Source organism: Somniosus microcephalus, chromosome 17 (genome assembly GCF_052327205.1).
Source record: "Somniosus microcephalus isolate GS21.2 chromosome 17, FLI_Smic_1.0, whole genome shotgun sequence".
NCBI classification, from domain to species: domain Eukaryota; kingdom Metazoa; phylum Chordata; class Chondrichthyes; order Squaliformes; family Somniosidae; genus Somniosus; species Somniosus microcephalus.
The window spans coordinates 26,270,684-26,289,854 of NC_141003.1; the positions used below are offsets into that span (position 1 = coordinate 26,270,684).

A 19,171-nucleotide genomic window follows, 5' to 3' on the forward strand; every position below is an offset into this window, starting at 1 on the left:
CAGAAACTTGAAATGACAACAAAGTAGGAAGCTTGGTTTTGTGATAACCTTTTCATATTTAAGGTTCCTTTTTTTAAGTACTTGACCTGACTAATATGTTGGTTGTCATTTCAGTCTTGTGTATGTGGTACATACTAGAAGTGTGTGTGTGTATATGAGCGAGAAGTGTGTGCCTGTTGATGAGCAGTTGAATATCTTAACTATATGTTGCTTGGGCTTTGATGGCAAACAAATAGTCTATGGTGCCTTAATCATAAACTCATTTAGCATTTAATTAACTGCACACTGCCACTGCGATGCTTCGATGTATCTACTTATGTTGCATGGCTCCAGTCCAAAACCAATGGACAGACAGGAGAACTATGCCGTAAGCTGGTATATGTGCTGGGGGAATGAGTGCAAAGACTGATGTGCACATTTAGCTCTCTTAACTGTGAAGACAAATAAAATCATTGCTCGATATTGTAAATTTCAATTATAGAAGCAATTTAAAAAAAACGATCAGCAATGTGACATTGCATTGTCAGATTATTATTTAAATATTTTGGCAACATTTTCCCTTGCAGTTTTATATTTTCCATCCTTGTTTTCATAATTTCAGATTCTGGTCAGGGTTCTGATCATAACTTTCCTTGTGTTTTTTTTCTGTTGGGTAAGATCTTTGGATAGGAGGGAATTTTGAATTTTCTTGCATGTGTTGAGAAGTTCAGTGTTTACATGTCCTTTTTTCCTGATTGAAGTTTGGTCATGGAAGAAATCTTATTTTTAGAAGTCAGTGAAGTGAGCATCCACACGAGTACTGCAAGAAAACTGCATCAAACTCTCTTTTCAGAACTTTGACAGGATGCACAAATGAAAGAAAAAGAACTAACTTGCATTTGTATAGCACCTTTCACCACCTCCGGGTGTCCCAAAGTGTTTTACAGCCCTTGACGTTACTGTTGTAATGTAGGGAACCACGGCAGCCAATTTGTGCACAGCAAGGTCACACAGCAATGAGATAATGACTAGATAAAATTTTTTCCAGTGATAATGTTTTCAGCAATATTAATCCATTCCAGCAAATCATGATTAACAGTCAATTGTCAAGTATAAATCTAATCTTTGTCAATTTAAATTCACAACATGTTCTAGGTACCTATGGCCAAACTGCCGGATTTACTTAATCTCCCTCAACAGCCACATAGGAATGAGAAGGCAGCAGCATTTCAAATTCCCAAATCATAATTGGCTTCCATTTTCAACCAGATGCAGATATTTTGTTTCCCTCAAATCACCCAAATTGTACCTTTTTGGAGTACCATGTACTGTACGTGAATAGCTTGTGACAAATGAAAAAACATCGAATGTATCTCATCCAATTTGCAGACTCCTGCATTGCTTTAGTAAGCTTCATTCGTGAAATCACATTTTCTTGCCTCCCCAAAGTCTTTGATTTGTTGGGATGCAGTACCTCGACCAAGCAGCCCTTATTCACGCATGAGTCTTGACGATGAGTATCCGCATGCTATTTGACTGGGGGGTGGGAGCTGAAACCACACTTATTCTGACCCACCATCCATACATTTGTAGCTCCAGCAGGTGCTCTTGGAAAGTGATGTTCTGGCTGACCCCCCCCCCCCCCCAACCCAACCCAGGGCACTGAGGCCAATTATAGGAATCCTGCTTGCATCCAAGGTGCCATCAGCTAATTCAGCACAGGCCAGGAATCGCACCTTCAACCTTCCTGGTCTGTAAGGCTCAGCTACTCACTGAATTAACTCCGAGCCATTTTGGCCAGCTTCAAAAGATCATGGTCAGATTGCGTGCAAGTGTTCTATTCATTTGTGTAAAATAGTCGTGGCAATCTAGCAGGCCCTGTGTTTGCAGATTCTGGAATATATTTTGCTGAAAGGCAGAATACAGTAATTGTTTTAGTGGTATTTTGGGGATAATGGATTGAAGTAGGCTTAATAGTCTAGAGTGGATTTTTTTCTTAAAGGGGAAAGTATGCTCTATTGAATTATTGTAATGAAAAACTGTAATTGCACACTTGCTCCTGTGCCTTAATTGCTGTATGTTACTGTTTTAAGCTGTAAGTGCAGCCTCAGCATTAGTGTGATTAAAAAATCGACCACCATCAGCCATGGCAAATACCACCATGTGACTAGGTATCGCAATGTTGTTGCTTATATTTAGAATTTCACAAAAATGTAGGCAAGTACACAAGTATGTTAATATTGACACTCAAATAGATGACCATTTAAAAAAATGTTTTAACTTGCATTCAATCTCATTACTTTTAAATCATAAGGTCACAAATCCATATAAACTACATTATCACCACAGAACTACAATATTCCTCTGCTGATTAAAATCCAGGTTAGTAAACATTTTCCTTGATAAAATTAAAATTCAATATATTTACAGTAATTTGGATATTTCAGTTTTATAACTGGACCACCACCTGGTCCCAATCATGAAATCAACTATAAACATTTGGAGCTGACTGAGCCAGTACTCCAGATTCCTTCATTTTGTTTGTGACCAGATCCATTTGCCATTTTAAATGGGCTGTCACACAGGGACCAGTTTAACATCAATCACTATTTAAATTGCTAGGTAGGGGAAGCCTCAGAACAGACCTTTTCGGATAGAAATCCCGCCTCCTCCAAAGTGCATGGCAACGTGCCATTCCTAGTTACAGGAAACTTTGTGCTATCCGGCATCGACGGGACCGAGCTGTTGCCGTTCCCTCAAAACTGCCGGACACTCCAGCGCAAATGTTGAAGCATACGGAGTTTTTCAGCTCCGTGTGAATCAACAAACCCTGTTGCTTAGCAACAGCTTCTAAACGGTCGGCAAGCGTCTCTGTAGCGTCTCTAGCTGAAGCTGTTGCTTAGCTACAGACCTTGCAGAGCTTGACTGTTGAGAGAAAAAAGCAACGAAAAGAAAAAAAACGGCTCCTGATTTTTGCCGGTGGCTCGAGCTTGCCGGACATTTAGCCTCTGGATAACACACAATTTCCTGTACATCATTGCTGCATAGAAAATTCTTCACACAATATCTACTGACAGGCTGTGTTCAAAACTATCTGCAATGGCAAGCAGTGTCCCTTTTAGAGCTCTTGTTGACAGTTAACCCCAACTTCAGCTATAATGTTATAATGTAGATGTGACGGTGCCAGTGTTTCTGGAGAAGTGAGCAGAAGTTGTTGTCCAAGGCTGCTCCTGAGTCAGTAGTGTTGCTGCCAGCACAGAAAACTCCTGAGTATTATCTGATAGTTCATTGTATGGTGACAACTTGCTTTGAAAGATTAATAGTTTTATGTATTTTAAATTTGTGCACATTTTGCACAGTGTATGGTCTTGTGGAATAATGACAGTCATGTTCATTAAATATTGCTTCAACTTTGTGAATGGGGATGCACAGTGGTGCAGGACATTGGAACTGTCTGCTCAAAGTTGTTATAATGCATCTTCCACTAGATAGGTAGAGTATCATCAGTAGAGATCTGGAAGTAGACATTCTCGCAGTGTTGAATGGAGATGGAAGTCTCCAACAAGTACAAAAAATGTGTATTTTGGTAGACATGTTTTGGTTTTCATTCTAAAGATCACCTTGCTTTGTAAACTACTTTGTAAGAATTGTTAAATGGTACGTGGGATTAACCATTGAAAAGAAAAGAATCTTCATCTCTTGTTCGAGAACTCTCCCTTTTTTGAAGAATCTGTTCTAAAAGCCTGTCCGCTACTCTCCGATGTCTTTCCCAAGTGTCCATCCGTCCAAGTGAGAGAGACTTGGCAAGCTAGTTGAACATGGTAGCAGGTGCGAGATTGCAACTGAGCCTGACCCCTCTGATCCATCCACATGTACTTGCACTTTCCAGCATAGGTGCAGTACCATAGTGGTTACTGGACTTGTAATCCAGAGGCCTGAACTAATGATCTGCGGACATGAATTTAAAGCTAGTGTCAGTAATGGTGACCATGAAACTACCGGATTGTCGTAAAAACCCATCTGGTTCACTAATGTCCTTCAGTGAAGGAAATCTGCTGTCTTTACCTATGTGACTCTGAAATGGCCTAGCAAGTCGCTCAGTTGTACAAGGTGGCTCACCACCACTTTTTAAGGGCAATTAGGGATGGACAATAAATGCTGGCCTTGCCAGCGACGCCCACATCCAGTGAATAAACCCGGAACCCTGGCTTATCCCACCTCCCCCAGCCCACCAACTCCATGCAAGGGCACTAAGATCACTTGCGCCTCAACTGCCATAGCAAATAGGAGCAGGAGTAGGCCATTCAGCCCTTCAAGCCTGCTCAGCCATTCTATAAGAGCATGGCTGATCATCTAACCCAACGCCACCTTCCCATATCCCTTGGTTTCTATCGATTTCTGTCTTGAATATACTCAACGACTGAGTATCCACAGCCCTCTGAGGTAGAGAATTCCAAAGATTCACAACCCTCTGAGTAAAGAAATTGCTCCTCATCTCTGTCCTAAATGGCCGACCCCTTATCCTGAGACTGTGCCCTCTAGTTCTAGACTCTCCAGCCAGGGGAAACAACCTCTCCTGTAAATCCCCTCAAGAATTTTGATGAGATCACCTCTCATTCTTCTAAACTCCAGAGAATATCAACAGATCAGCAAAATTTAGCAGACTAAATTTAGAACTGTCCTGGTCTATTGGGCTTGGTTACCCAATAACCAGCTGAACCTTCAGGAGCTGCTAATTGTTTCTTGTTTGCTGTAGGATTAAGTCAACCCCTCTCATCCTCGCCCCACCCTCCAGGGTCGGAATTCCACTTCAAGGCCCTATCCATTCCCGATCGACTATCTGTACCAAACAGTTGCAAATTGAATGATCACAGCAACACTTGTGCACAATGGGCATGAAGTTATTCAGAAATCGTTCTTCTGCTTTGAGATTCCCTCCTCTCCCCAAGTCTCGCCGTGAATAAGATTCCAGTGGGCTGGTTTTCCTCCAGTAACTCGGCCGAGTGGCCAATGCTGATGTGGGTGTGGGCAGGCGGTTTGACTGTAGGGAGATGATGCGGCTAACGAGCTTCCAAGGAGTGGGGGAATGGGGGGTGGGCGGGAAGCCTGGCTGGCTGGCTTTTGCCTTTCCTAATCTAGCAGTGTTGAGAATTGTCGTGGCAAGCTCGACTGCCATCCAGTCTGAGGTGGGCTCACTGGGCATATACGGCGGATCAAACCCTGGATTGTTCTCGGTTTCCCGTTGGGATCAATCAGTTGACACATCCAGAGGAGTTGGGAGGTTTGTGATGTAGTTTGTGTTCGTGAATCTCACATGCACAACAAGCTGTGATAATGGGTTTAAGGCAATACTCCAACCCCTGGAAGTACGGGAATGCTTAACTGGCTTTTGTTCTACATCTCACCTCATTCCTTTCAAATTCTTATGCTATAAAACCTTTACAATAGAATAACAACCTAACACATTAAATACCACATTGAAACACAAATTCTTCTGTTTTTATATTTGGAATGATGGTCCATACAAGTCAAGTAATCCAGTAACTGGTAAAGTTTGGGAATAGACAGTAGATTGGCCATCGCCTACAAGTGACAGATGTTTCAGATGCAGCCTCTTTATTGGCAAATTCTGAGATGTTAACCCATCTCCTCCTTTCAGATTCTGTTCGTTCAGACTTCCAACAGTTCCCTATATTTTTTCTTTCCCCTCAATCCCAATCTCTGGTGCGGGGCAGGTGTTAGAAGGACGATGGTAAATTCTGGTCACCATATTATAAAAAGGATATAGAGGCACTGGAGAGGGTGCAGAGAAGATTTACGAGGATGTACCTATCGGGAAAGGATGAACAGGCTGGGTCTCTTTTCTCTTGAAAGAAGGTGGCTGAGGGGTGACCTAATAGAGGTCTTTAAAATCATGAGAGGTTTTCATCGAATAGACGCAGAGTGTTTCCACTTGTGTGGAAGAGCAAATCTAGAGGCCATCAATATAAGATAAGTCACCAAGAAATCCAAAAGGGAATTCAGAAGGAACTTCTTTACCCAAAGAGTGGTGAGAATGTGGAACTCGCTACCACAGGTGTAACATTTGCATATTGATTTATCATTGGCCCGCAGGCATCTGTAAGGAATACCTATTATATTCACATGTGATCACATGCTGAGTTGTCATTGGCCTGCAGGAATCTAAGGACTGCTGTTGTTTTGGAGGACCCAGGGCCCTGACTCCATCTTGTCCACACGGTGCTGTACTGCTGAGAGTCAGATCAGACCTGATGCTTCATTAAAAGAGTTTAAACTGTAATACTCCGTTGTCCTGCAATTTATTATTTTTGTACAAAGTGTGCAAAACAAGACAACAGGGAGTGGTTGAAGTGAATAGTATAGATGCATTTAAGGGGAAGCTAGATAAGCATACGAGGGAGAAGGGAATAGAGGGTTATGCTGACAGTTAGATGAGGAGGCTCGAGTGGAGCGTAAACGTCAGCATGGACTGGTTGGGCCGGATGGCCCGTTTCTGTGCTGTATATCCGATGTAATCCTATGAAACGTGGATTACATAACTAGGTGTGACCTTTTTTCATGACTTTATCATTCTTTGGACCTCAGAATTTAGCTTTCTTACACAACATGGGTCGAATGAAATATAATATTTGTTTCATTGTTCCAGTTTTATTTCTCATTTGATAAGAGTTCTTCAATAGAATGTAATTCTTTATTGGGACTACTGCTAATAACCTTATGATACGTGGCTTCCTTCAGTCAAAAGGTCACATGGGAATGCTACGATGTGCGAATGGGGCCATGGTCTAAAAGAATCTCGAAAGGGGAAAGATGTCACGACTGATTTTCATTATTCTGTTACTTAATTGAACTTTGAACTTTTTCACATGCTGGACAGCTAATGGAAAAATGAATAGATGTTTCAAAGTTGAAGAGAATTAAAGAAATACTGCATTAGAAACTTGGAAGTATTATTTTCATGTGCAAAGCAATCTTGAGAGTTATTAAAGTAATTAGGAAACAAATAATTGAAGATATATTTGCAATAGTTGCATAGGGCCTGTATACTTTACCCATATGATCGCTGTGTTGTTTTTTCAAGGCCATGTTGTAGTTGATTGGGCATCTGGGACTACGATCTGTTGCTTTAGATTGTGAATTAAAAATCTGAACTATTAGCCTAACTTGTTGGGTTGTGTGTATGTTGTCCAGTTTCAGTGTGAAATGCACAACAGGTGAATCGTTGAGGCAGGTTATTTGGCTACCTTGTCTGGTGTGGCATGCTTGAAATCATGTTTAATGTGTGTTTTTTTCACCAAGAGCATTTTTTTTATTTTGTAAATTGCCATGGCACTAGGATACATAGTTTATAAATTTGAGAGTGGTTATTTCCACATACCGTGAGTTCTATTTTACATTAGAAAATGAGTTCAGAGCTCGGGTGCGTGTGATATGCAAACAAATAGTGTTTGAGTAAACAATTAGCACCTTGTTGGTCTGTAATCATCAAAATCCAATCCCTGTCGATTAAGTGCTATGAAACGGCATTGATTTTTGTTTTGCTAGTACAGCAGGCATGCAGAATGCCTTTGGGTAGCATCAATTTTTAAACCTTTTAATGAAAACAAAGTACAATATTGCAATTCCCCATGTATAAATATAAATTGTGGAGTAATTTTTTGGGGGAACTTTGTACTGTATATTACAATTAATGATGCTTCATGTGTTATGCAAACATAATACTTTACATTCAGTTCACAAAGACATTATTGCTGCTTCTTTCAAATTACAGTTTTGAGACGAGCCAAAAATGAATGGACATCTCTCGAGCAACTACCAGGAAAGATTTGGATCCGACTCTTCTCCAGTGAAGTATGTTTGCCAAATTTTCAAGTTAGTGTTTACATCTCTCAAACATAACCACGCCTTGGCTTTGAGCCATTTTGCTTTTCTGTTTTTTTTTAAACTTGAGAAAGATGAAGAAACTAACAATCTAAATTCGCAGTTTATGCACACCGACTTGCTTTAATTTTTCTTGTTCAGTCGCATTAAAAATGTTTGGACACCTAGAGTACCTGGAGAGGGTTAGAGTTTCCGAAGGAAGCAAGTTCTCTTGTTTATTTTTCCTTCTTCCCAGTGCTGTTAGGGACGGCGTTTCAAGATTTTGACCCAGCGACGATGAAGGAACGGCGAAATATTTCCAAGTCAGGATGGTGTGTCACTTGGAGGGGAACTTGCAGGTGGTGGTGTTCCTATGCACCTGGTGCCCTTGTCCTTCTAGGTGGTAGAGATCACGGGTTTGGGAGGTGCTGTTGAAGAAGCCTTGGCGAGTTGCTGCAGTGCATCTTGTAGATGGTACACACTGCAGCCACGGTACGCCGGTGGTGGAGGGAGTGAATGGGGTGCCAGTCAAGTGGGCTGCTTTGTCCTGGATGGTGTCGAGCTTCTTGAGTGTTGTTGGAGCTGCGCTCATCCAGGCAAGTGGAGAGTATTCCATCACACTCCTGACTTGTGCCTTGTAGATGTTGGAAAGGCTTTGGGGAGTCGGGAGGTGAGACACTCGCCGCAGAATACCCAGCCTCTGACCTGCTCTTGTTGCCACAGTATTTATGTGACTGGTCCAGTTCAGTTTCTGGTCAATGGTGACCCCCAGGATGTTGATGGCGGGGGATTCGGCGATGGTAATACCATTGAATGTAAAATACCTAGCAAAATAACGTCAGTGCACTGTTGACATTTTTTTAGGCTGAGGCTGAGTTTAGGATTTTTTTATAGTCCAAAAATGTTCCTAGTTTAAAGTTGTACAGGAATGTTTAGATAAAAGATTGATCGCAATTTGGAACACCCAAATGGTGTATAAACACACGCTGATCACAGATGGGGCAGAGCTGGTTTTGTGCAGAAATCATATACACCGTTGAAGTGTGAAAATATTTGGAATTGATGTGCATTGCTGATGTGAAAATGCCGTCTGTAACTCCCTTTTCAAAGAAGGCCGCTCTGTAAAAAGTGTTAAGTGGAAAAAAACCATTTGCTCAGTACTTTAAAAGCAATTTAACTGCAGTGTGTGTTTGTCATTTTCTCAACCTAACTCGAGGAATGAAAATTTGTTAGAAAACATTAAAAGCAGTATCTACAGACAATTACTTTTTCACAAGCAGTTATTTAAAAAAAAATTCATCTATCTATACATTACAGAAGCCTCATTTTCTGGGATTTGATTGATCATTACTTTGGTATAATACCTTCAGTCATCAAGTTAGTCTTAAGAATTGGGTCTGCACTCTAAAAAGCAGCACAGACACTTCAGGTTACTCTTAGAATGTAAAATTAATTTGTTGATGAAGGTTCTTCCACAGCACGTCACTTAAAACAGATTGGGCCAGATTTTCCCACCCCTACGGGTGCGTACGAGGTGTGTGTACACCCGTAGGGGCCTCGCAAGCGCATTGGCTGAAAACCGGCACTTGCGCTCTGTCAAGAATTGTCTTGACCGATCATCCGTATGCCCGGGAAAGGTGCCTCTGCGGGTGGAGAGTTGTGCTTTTTGCACAACTTCTGCCTGCTGAATGGACATAGAATTCTTACGCCTGGTAAATGCGGGCGTAAGGCCTGCTTTTACCAGCTTAAGAGTGTTGAAAAATTAAAAATTACATTTGATAAATCATTTATAAATTTAAAAATACTCTTCAAAAAGGTAAGTTTATTTTTAGCCCCCTTCATACTTTTGACCTGTCAACAGCACTGAAAAACAGATTATCTGGTCATTATCACATTGCTGTTTGTGGGAGCTTGCTGTGCGCAAATTGGCTGCTGTGTGTCCTACATTACAACAGTGACTATACTTAAAAAGTACTTAATTGGTTGTAAAGCACTTTGGGACAACCCTGAGATTGTGAAAAGCTCTATATATAGTAAATGCAAGCACGTTCTTTTCTTTCAATTCATTGCCTGCCGTGCCTTATTGTTACTGCCTGGCTACACAACTAACTCTCCAGTCTGGACCTGAACTTGATGGGTGCAATATAGCCACAGTCTTTGTCAATTGTCAGGGTTGGACCTGTTTTAAGTTGCCCATGTCAGTCAATATTCCTGCCCCTTCCCTTCCTTTTTTCCACAGTCTGCTCGTAGCTTTGCTTTAGGAAGGTGTAAGGGTAGACAAAGTTTAGAGTCTTTGGACGTTCCGCAGGTGATTCAGTTGTTACCCAACGACTTTATTTTTAAACTGACTTTCCTTGCTGGACATGATTGAAGCAGACAGAAAATATTCCATTTTAAGAGGAGTGTGTGTGTAATGTAAGTGGAAGAGATTTGTGGTATTGACAGCTTTTGTTTTTGTAATATAAAAAGTAGTTTAGTTTGAATAGTTCTGGCACAAACTCGATCATTACAAAGTTAGTAGGAGAATATCAGTATCAAAGTTCCAGGAAGGTGCATGGAGGGTCCCTGGCCCCTCAATCCCACAGTATCATCTTAGTTTTGCTCTCAATCTTATGTTTGTAATTGAGTCTATACTATCTTGTGACCTTCAACTTCTAGCACTTAAGACAGTCACAACTTTTTAAATTTCAGTACATGGTTTATGATTTTCATATTTTCCCAATAGATCCACCATATTTTATCTGATTCAGCTGCTGTTAGACCTAATCTGCTTTTTAACCTTTGCTTTGATTTCCAATTTGAGACTTTGGAGCTCTCCTGTGAGTTTGGAAGAATGTTGCGCTGTATATATATCTTTAAAGATTTGACAATGTATAACTGAACTCAAAACTTAAGTAGATCTAGATGCTCTTTTCCATGGGAGTAAAAATTGAGGAAATCTGATGAAGTAACAATACCAGCTGATTAAACCTGCTGCATCCCCATTATCAGTTGAAATATCAGCTCATTTCACTTGAGCTCCAGTTCTGGGACCTGTGTTGAGTTCTTGACGCTATGTGCCATGGCCAGATGAAATAATCTTCTACCTTCGCTGGTAGTCATTGTTCAAACTTTTCTCCTGAAGGGCTGCTCTTTGAGGCATTGGTCTTCAAGGCAGGTCTTAACGTCATAGTGAACTACACATTTTCTGGCATTAGTTTGGTGCACACAAGGTGTATGGGAAACAAAACATTTAGGAAGAAAATTAGATTCCCTGTTTTACATATGGGCCTTCTCAATCTCAAAGTAGTTTATTGCTCTGCCAATACCACAGTCCCACTCTCCATCCCAGTGTTTGTAACTGTAGCTTCAACTGTGTTCCTTCTGATCATAGCCTATACTACAGGCTGTTTCACAGGAAATCACAGGAACCCCACAGTGCAGATAGAGGCCATTTCGGCCCATCGAGCCTGCACCGACACATATCCCACCCTATCCCCGTAACCCCACGTATTTAATCCCCCTAACACTAAGGGTCAATTGTTTGTCAAACAAACAAAGATTGTTTGACAAAGATTCTTCTATGAAGTATGAAATTGGACAAGATGTCATGATTCTTGTGTTATAAACATTCTCGATAATTTCCCCCAAATGCACTCCACATATCAAGAATGTATGTGAAGGATAAACCCATGTTCAACGAACAAGACTAACTATGTTGAAGGTAGTTAATCTTTATTTAATTTCTCTACTAAATTCAGCTTGGGTGTAATAGATTGTTATGGAACTTGTCCATGGGATGATATTCCAAGTGTATAAATTAGAATTATGCAAGACAGTGGTCAAAAATTCATTGCTCTTCCTGTGTTAGAAGTGCTTTTGAGATTAAGAATCAGTCATCATTTTAGATGTATTGGAAATGCATTTAGCATATTCATTATATTAAAATGTAACAAAAGTACTGATGCCACTTTTGGTTTCTTCAGTGCTTTGGGATGATAAGAAGACGAGTTGATGCAGAATAAAGGAATTCCAACATGCCTGCCATCCAAATTAGAAACTATGTATAATTTTCTTAAATATTTGAGGGAGGTGGAAAAAGAGCACAATCTGTCAGATTCAACATTCTGGTTCTTATTTTTATAGTGGTTATGCTTCTCAAACAGTGACCCAACCAGCGATGGACAATACTTCATCAAAGACAAGTGGGAAAGCCTTGTATGGTGAGTTAAGGATGAAAGCTTTTTGCAAATGCCACTTTGTATATAATTGTTGTGTAAGTGGATTTTTATTTTCAATTTATGTTTGATAGTCATTGCGTCTGCCCTTCCCCCTCCCCTTCCCTTTTTCTACTGTAGCTTGATTCAAATAGAGAGTTTGTTTTTTGATTTGTTCACTTCATTTGACAAAATAACTGGCCAGATTTTGCAGTAACAGGGCATCTCGCAGCATCTGCTGTTAGTTAGGCTCGCCCTTTGCACGTTTAGGATTTTAATTTTTTTGCGTGAAGAGTTGCTGAAAGTGCCAGCTGACGCAGTCGCAGCGAGGGAAACCGAGCATGTGGGACCCGAGTGAGCAGGGCAAGCAACTGTGTATCTCCTTAGACCATCGGATTGAAAATAACCGCGCAAGGACTGAGCAGCTAGTGTGAATTTAATGCCAAATCAGGTACGTAAAGAGAGGGAAAGAAAGATTGGATTAAGAGTGAGTGGGAATAAGAGACTGAAAGGAGAAGTTTTTTTAAAAAATCAAAAAATTTTCTTTTTTAAACAAAAAACTTCAATGAAAGCTGGAAGGAATGAAACTCCACACTTGTAATAGTTAATTTTCAGTGCCAGAGAGGTTGATTGGCAGTAATTAACACTTATCACATCATTAAAAGTGTTACTTAGATATGAAATTACAGTAAACTCTTACGAATCCGGCACCCACGGGACCGGGATGGTGCCGGTTGGTTAAAAATTCTGGATAACTGAGAGGTATACCTACTGAGGCAATTTATATATCAGCCGACCTCAGACCAGAAGAAGGGACATGGAGTGACAATGGCCCAAGGTACGAGAGCCCCGTTACACGGCCACAGGTACTGGAGCCCCGATTGCACGACCACTTGTGCAGGAGCCTTGGTTACACGGCCACAAGTACAGGAGCCCCGGTTACACGGCCACAAGTACAGGAGCCCCGGTTACACGGCCACAAGTACTGGAGCCCCGGTTACACGGCCACAAGTACTGGAGCCCCGGTTACACGGCCACAAGTACTGGAGCCCCGGTTACACGGCCACAAGTGCTGGAGCCCCGGTTAAACGGCCACAAGTACTGGAGCCCCGGTTACACGGCCACAAGTACTGGAGCCCCGGTTACACGGCCACAAGTACTGGAGCCCCGGTTACACGGCCACAAGTACTGGAGCCCCGGTTACACGGCCACAAGTACTGGAGCCCCGGTTACACGGCCGCAAGTACTGGAGCCCCGGTTACACGGCCACAAGTACTGGAGCCCCGGTTACACGGCCACAAGTACTGGAGCCCCGGTTACACGGCCACAAGTACTGGAGCCCCGGTTACACGGCCACAAGTACTGGAGTCCCGGTTACACGGCCACAAGTACTGGAGCCCCGGTTACACGGCCACAGGTACAGGGGACCCGGTTACACGGCCACAGGTACAGGGGACCCGGTTACACGGTCACAGGTACAGGGGACCCGGCTACACGGTCACAGGTACAGGGGACCCGGCTACACGGTCACAGGTACAGGGGACCCGGTTACACGGCCACAGGTACAGGGGACCCGGCTACACGGTCACAGGTACAGGGGACCCGGTTACACGGTCACAGGTACAGGGGACCCGGCTACACGGTCACAGGTACAGGGGACCTGATTGCACAACCAGAGGTGCAGGAGCCATGGTTACACGGCAAAAGGTGCGAGAACCCCGGTTACACAGCCACAAATATACAGTAAAACTTAACTTTGGGTTCCTGAACCTACTCCTGAATTTTGCCGGTTATTAGAAAATTCTGGAGAATTAGGTGCCGTTTAAATGAGAGATTACCGTACTTGACTTAACTTTCTGTTTAGTTTGTATCTGCTATGCAAATACAACAAATTCATGTCATTCAATGCATTTCAAAGATGAGATGCCGTTTTTGTGAAGCTAACGGCAGAACACCGCAACTAGGACTTTCAGATTTCCGTGGTTAACCATGCATCTGACCCTCGCCTGAAGTGGCTGTACCATTTGCATATAAATAACAACGAACGCCATTAGCCTCACTGTTATTTTGACAGCAAAATCTGGGCCAGCATTTTTTTTTATTCTGGCCTTTGTGTTGAAGGTGCAAAAAAATGACTTTAATTGAGGGATTTTTTTTACGACACATTTCCTTTCTCAAATGGTCAGTCGCTTACTAATTGTGTAAATATATATTTGCGGGGTGAAATTTGCTCTTTTTAAAAACCTATGAATATTTTATCAGTGGGGACTTTAGGAATGAGCTTATCCATTTGTAAATCATACGTGAGGGTTGACTAAATAAATGGCTTCACCTTTATAATCTAATGGCAGATTGCTAAAATGTATTCTAACAGGTTTCATGCTCCGATTTAATTTCCATTGCTCCCAACTATTGAAGGTTTCACTACCAGCTCTATTAAAGGCTGAAGAGAATTAGAAAAATATTGTGCTCACGTATATATGCACACCTGTCTCTTCCCCTCTTTTCTTCCCACCTCTCCTTAGCCAAGTTATGTTCTTAAATAATTAATGTTATTGTCTAGATTAAAACCCCTGAAGTAAATTACTCTCCTTCTCCATGCTTCAAACTCCATTTCAAGAGTAGCCAAGTAGCAGCATGCTCTAAATAGAATCTTACAAAGCATGTGGCTAGGCCATGTTACAGAAATTATGTATGTAGGAATTGCTAGATGTAAAGAGGCCAAGGTCCATCCAGTTTGCCTTCTACCATCCTGGTAATCGCATGATACAACAGTAATGGAGTTGTTGACTAATCATAGAAATTAATCTCTGTTAACTAGTCTACAACAGACCCAGACCTAACGGGCGAAAAACTTTGGTGAAGAAATTTGGGAACCATAGGTCCAAAGTCACCTGTTCCTCCCAAGCATGCTGCACTTGCCACATATCGGGCCGTATTTTCCGATCGGAGGCTTCCTGCGTGCGGAGGCCTCCGATCTGGAAAAAATCTATGGACTTGCCTGAAGGCTCCCTAGGTGCGTATACTTCTGTTCCTGGGCGCCTCCAACTTGAAATGTGCAGGGCCCACATATCCCAGAGGCGCATACGGTTCGCAAGCATCCCTGGGATCACGTGGGCCTTGGGGAGCCAATAGGAGAAGGGAATCTCCCTTCATACAAATCTGTCAAATATATGAATGAAGATTATCCCAAAAACACGAACATTAAATAAATTGTTTTTTTAAATCACATTCAGGAAGTTGTATAAATGTTCTATTGCATGGTGTTGGGGGAGATAGTTATTCATTAAACTAATTGTTTTAGGTACTGATGTTGACTAACTGGGCTCCTGTAATTCCTTATCAATACTGGAGGTTGCAGCTGAGCACACTAAACTTTCTCTGAAGGTTGCGTTTAGCCAGTGAGAAGCCAATTCCATACAGGACGCGAAGGCCCCAGTTCAATCCTCAGACGATGTTAAGTTAGCCGATTTGTAGGGCTGCAGTTAGTGCCAACACTTCTGGTCTAGGAAGGGATAAATCAGCCAGGGTTTCCATGCTTGGTGATTTAGAGACCACAGCTGGAAGTGCGAGTGTGTGCAGTTTTAAGTTACAACATCATTGGGCTCAGCAATGATCCCTATAAGGCTCACGTGAATAATGGAGAGATGCCAGTCAATTGTATTCCACCAAGGAGTCAACACCTTTGGGTAGGTGGGGGCAAAGAACACTAAAGCGGTGGAAAAATGGAAGCAAGTCCATCTATTAAAATAAATAGCAAAATATTGTAGTTACATTCTTTCAGTACCAAATGTTTTTTTTCCAGATAATAAGAATAGAATTGTGCTACTTAATGAGGTGAATTCCCTCCTGAAGCCTATACTGTGCTGTAACAAAGAAAAAAATGTTCCACAATATTAACTAGTTTACTTAAAAGACAGAAAAAAAAATACTTGAAGTTGAAGACAAAAACAGTATTGGCTATTTGAAGTGCTAGTAAAGGATTTGTTGAGCAAAGTGATTGTTTTGAGATGGAACAATTCAGTAAGTATGTGAGTAAGTTTCATTAAATGAGTTTTACTTGAATGTTTTGAGACCAAACTTCACTGTTGTCCATTAGTGGTACTCAATGAGGCCCATATTCCCTTCACCTCTGCCCTCTGCAGATGTGCTGCTCCAAGTCTCTCTGGGCCTCCATCTACAGCCAGCCAGCTCTGGGATGTTGATGGAGCCAGGATATATAAATATATTTCTTAGTGTATCCTGTGACGTTTCTCAGAGGGATATTCTGTTTTTTACGGGGTTAGGTGGGCGGGGGGGGGGGGGGGGGGCGCGCTGGTGGGGGCGGTGAAGTGTTGTGTCTTGTAATGTTAAATCATGAGTCACCGATTTAATATGTTTGAACAGTGAAATTATTTTTTTTAATAAATGGTCTTCTGGAATTTTTACCAATGTTCTTAGGATTGAAATCTGCAGTTGCTTTTCCATGAAAATTGACAATAGCTGGTCTTGATTAAGATGTGTGACTCAGTTTCTGTCAGTTGCCCTTCTATGAGTATTGGGGAGGAATTTATGAGTAATGGGAGCACTGCAAAGGTTTGGCAGGGGGGAGGGTTGGTTAGGTCTCGGGTGCAGTCTGAGTAATGTGGGACCTGGCAGTGCTGGGAGGGGAGCTCGGCTGCAGTAGCATTGAGGGGGAGGAGTTCTAGTAGCAGATGTGGCTCAACATCTCGCAGAACCTTATGGGCCTTCAGTCAGGGCCCTGCCATGTTTGCAGTAGTGACCAGCCCACGGCCTGAGAAAAGGTCCCATCCCCTGGCTGAATTCCTGCCGTTAGTTGAAAGCGGTCAAAAATGTACCATTGTGTTAACTTTGAGGATGTAACTGGTAAAATAGATAAGGGAGAACCAGTGGATGTGGTGTATTTGGACTTTCAGAAGGCTTTTGCTAAGGTCCCGCATAAGAGATTAGCATGCAAAATTAAGGCACATGGGATTGGGGGCAAGGTATTGACTTGGATAGAGAACTGGTTGGCAGACAGAAAGCAAAGAGTTGGAATAAACGGCCCTTTTTCCGAGTGGCAGGCAGTGACTAGTGGGGTACCGCAGGGATCGGTCCTTGGACCCCAGCTATTCACAATATATATTAATGATCTAGACAAGGGAACTAGATGTAATATCTCCAAATTTGCAGACGACACAAAGCTGGGTGGGCGTGTGTACTGTGAGGAGGATGCCGAGAAACTCCAGGATGATTTGGACGGGTTGGGTGATTGGGCAAAAGCATGGCAGATGCAATATAATGTGGATAAATGTGAGGTTATCCACTTTGGTGGCAAAAACAGGAAGGCAGATTATTATCTGAATAGCAATAGATTGGGAGATGGGGAAGTGCAACGAGACCTGGGTGTCCTTGTGCACCAGTCGCTGAAGGTAAGCATGCAGGTGCAGCAGGCGGTTAAGAAGGCCAATGGTATGTTGGCCTTCGTAGCGAGAGGGTTTTTAGTACAGGAACAAGGATGTCTTGCTGCAGTTGTACAGGGCCTTGGTGAGACCACACCTTGAGTATTGTGTGCAGTTTTGGTCGCCTTATCTGAGGAAGGATGTTCTTGCCATGGAAGGAGTTCAGCAAAGATTCACCAGGCTGATAGCTGGGATGGCAGGAATGACATATGAGGAGAGATTGGGTCGATTGGGCTTGTCCTCACTGGAGTTTAGAAGAATGAGAGGGGATCTCATTGAAACTTTTAAAATTCTGACAGGACTGGACAGACTAGATGCAGGAAGGATGTTCCCGATTGTCGGTGCGTCCAGAACCAGGGGTCACAGTCTAAGGATAAGGGGTAGGCCATTTAGGACAGAAATGAGGAGGAATTTCTTCACCCAGAGAGTGGTGAACCTGTGGAATTCTCTACCACAGAAGGCAGTAGAAGCCAATTCATTAAATATATTCAAGAAGGAGTTGGATATATTTCTTAAGGCTAAAGGGATCCAGGGGTATGGGGAGAAAGCAGGGACCGGGTACTGAAATTGGATGATCAGCCATGATCGCATTGAATGGCGGAGCAGGCTCAAAGGGCCGAATGGCCTACTCCTGCTCCTATCTTCTATGTTTCTATGTAACATGCTACTAAATGACAATGCTCCATACGTAAGCACAGCAATCTTAAGGTTGTTGAAGGAAGTCTATGCTTTTCAGTAATAAAAAGAGAGGGTTGTCATTGCTATGTAAAGACTTTGGTTGATATTCTATTGCACAGAAATAAATGCTTCCATCTCGCACAAATTTAAAAGAATTACCATGTGAAATTATCTCGCCAGAGCCCTTGACGAGCTTACTTCAATAAATTTCAGTTGTTGGACAAGAATAGTCATTCCAAGTGTTTTTCTTTGTGTTTTGAGCTCTTGTACTAGAACAGTTCCCAGTTCGTCACATGTATACCTGTTTGCCATGACATGCACAAGAATGAATTTGAATTTAATTCATATTTACCAGTCTTGTTCTTTGCTTGTGAGGAATTACAAAACCCCCACTGTTTTTGGGTTGCTGAATCTGTTGACAAAGGTAAAGGTATGAACCCATCGTACACGAGCAGAATGCACCAGTAAGCTGCTTGTTGAGAAGCTATTTTTGCAGGAATGTGTATTACAGGTAAAATTCATTCGTCACACTCTGAAATATCTAGTTAATGTAACTGTTCTCCTTTGATGCAATAAATTGACTTAAACTTTTTTGTATGATAGCCAGTGTGGCTGTTATTCGGCAGGGGCGGGGGGGGAGGTGGGTGAGGCAGGAGTGGAGATTGTGTCTTTGTTTGTTACAGGAGCATATTAAATATAGAATGGTGTATCAAACAGTGGTCACAAAACTGGCAACAAATAAAATGAACAGTCAACACACCCTGAATATTATCTTGGAATAAACACACTTAAATATTTTCTAAATTATTTCTGACAAATGTAATATTTTCTTGTAATGTAACCTGGTTAAGTCTCCTAGCATTTTACAGTATACAGCAAATATGAACTGCTAATGTCCCGAATAGTCACTGGAACTCTTCATTGTCACATATAGTAACTCTGTGCCGCTTTCTCTTTGCCATGGTAAGTAAAATTGCAAGCGTTGCCAATTGAATT

The 19,171-nt window shown here is 42.1% G+C and overlaps 1 protein-coding gene across 18 annotated transcripts in view; it reads left to right on the top strand.

Annotated features, from left to right (window-relative positions):
- The window catches only part of eps8a (EGFR pathway substrate 8a, signaling adaptor), a 202,934-nt gene that overhangs the window by 94,843 nt on the left and 88,920 nt on the right, over positions 1-19,171 (top strand). For 13 of the 18 annotated variants that reach the window (XM_086010109.1, XM_086010103.1, XM_086010093.1 and 10 more), the window contains 2 exons: positions 7,772-7,851; positions 11,986-12,062. In XM_086010109.1, the coding sequence (XP_085866235.1) occupies positions 7,790-7,851; positions 11,986-12,062 (139 nt within the window). In that variant the 5' untranslated portion in view covers positions 7,772-7,789. Of the gene's footprint in view, positions 1-1,991; positions 2,362-7,771; positions 7,852-11,985; positions 12,063-19,171 lie in introns of those variants that run through there. The other 5 variants (XM_086010097.1, XM_086010101.1, XM_086010098.1 and 2 more) reach the window with 3 other exon arrangements.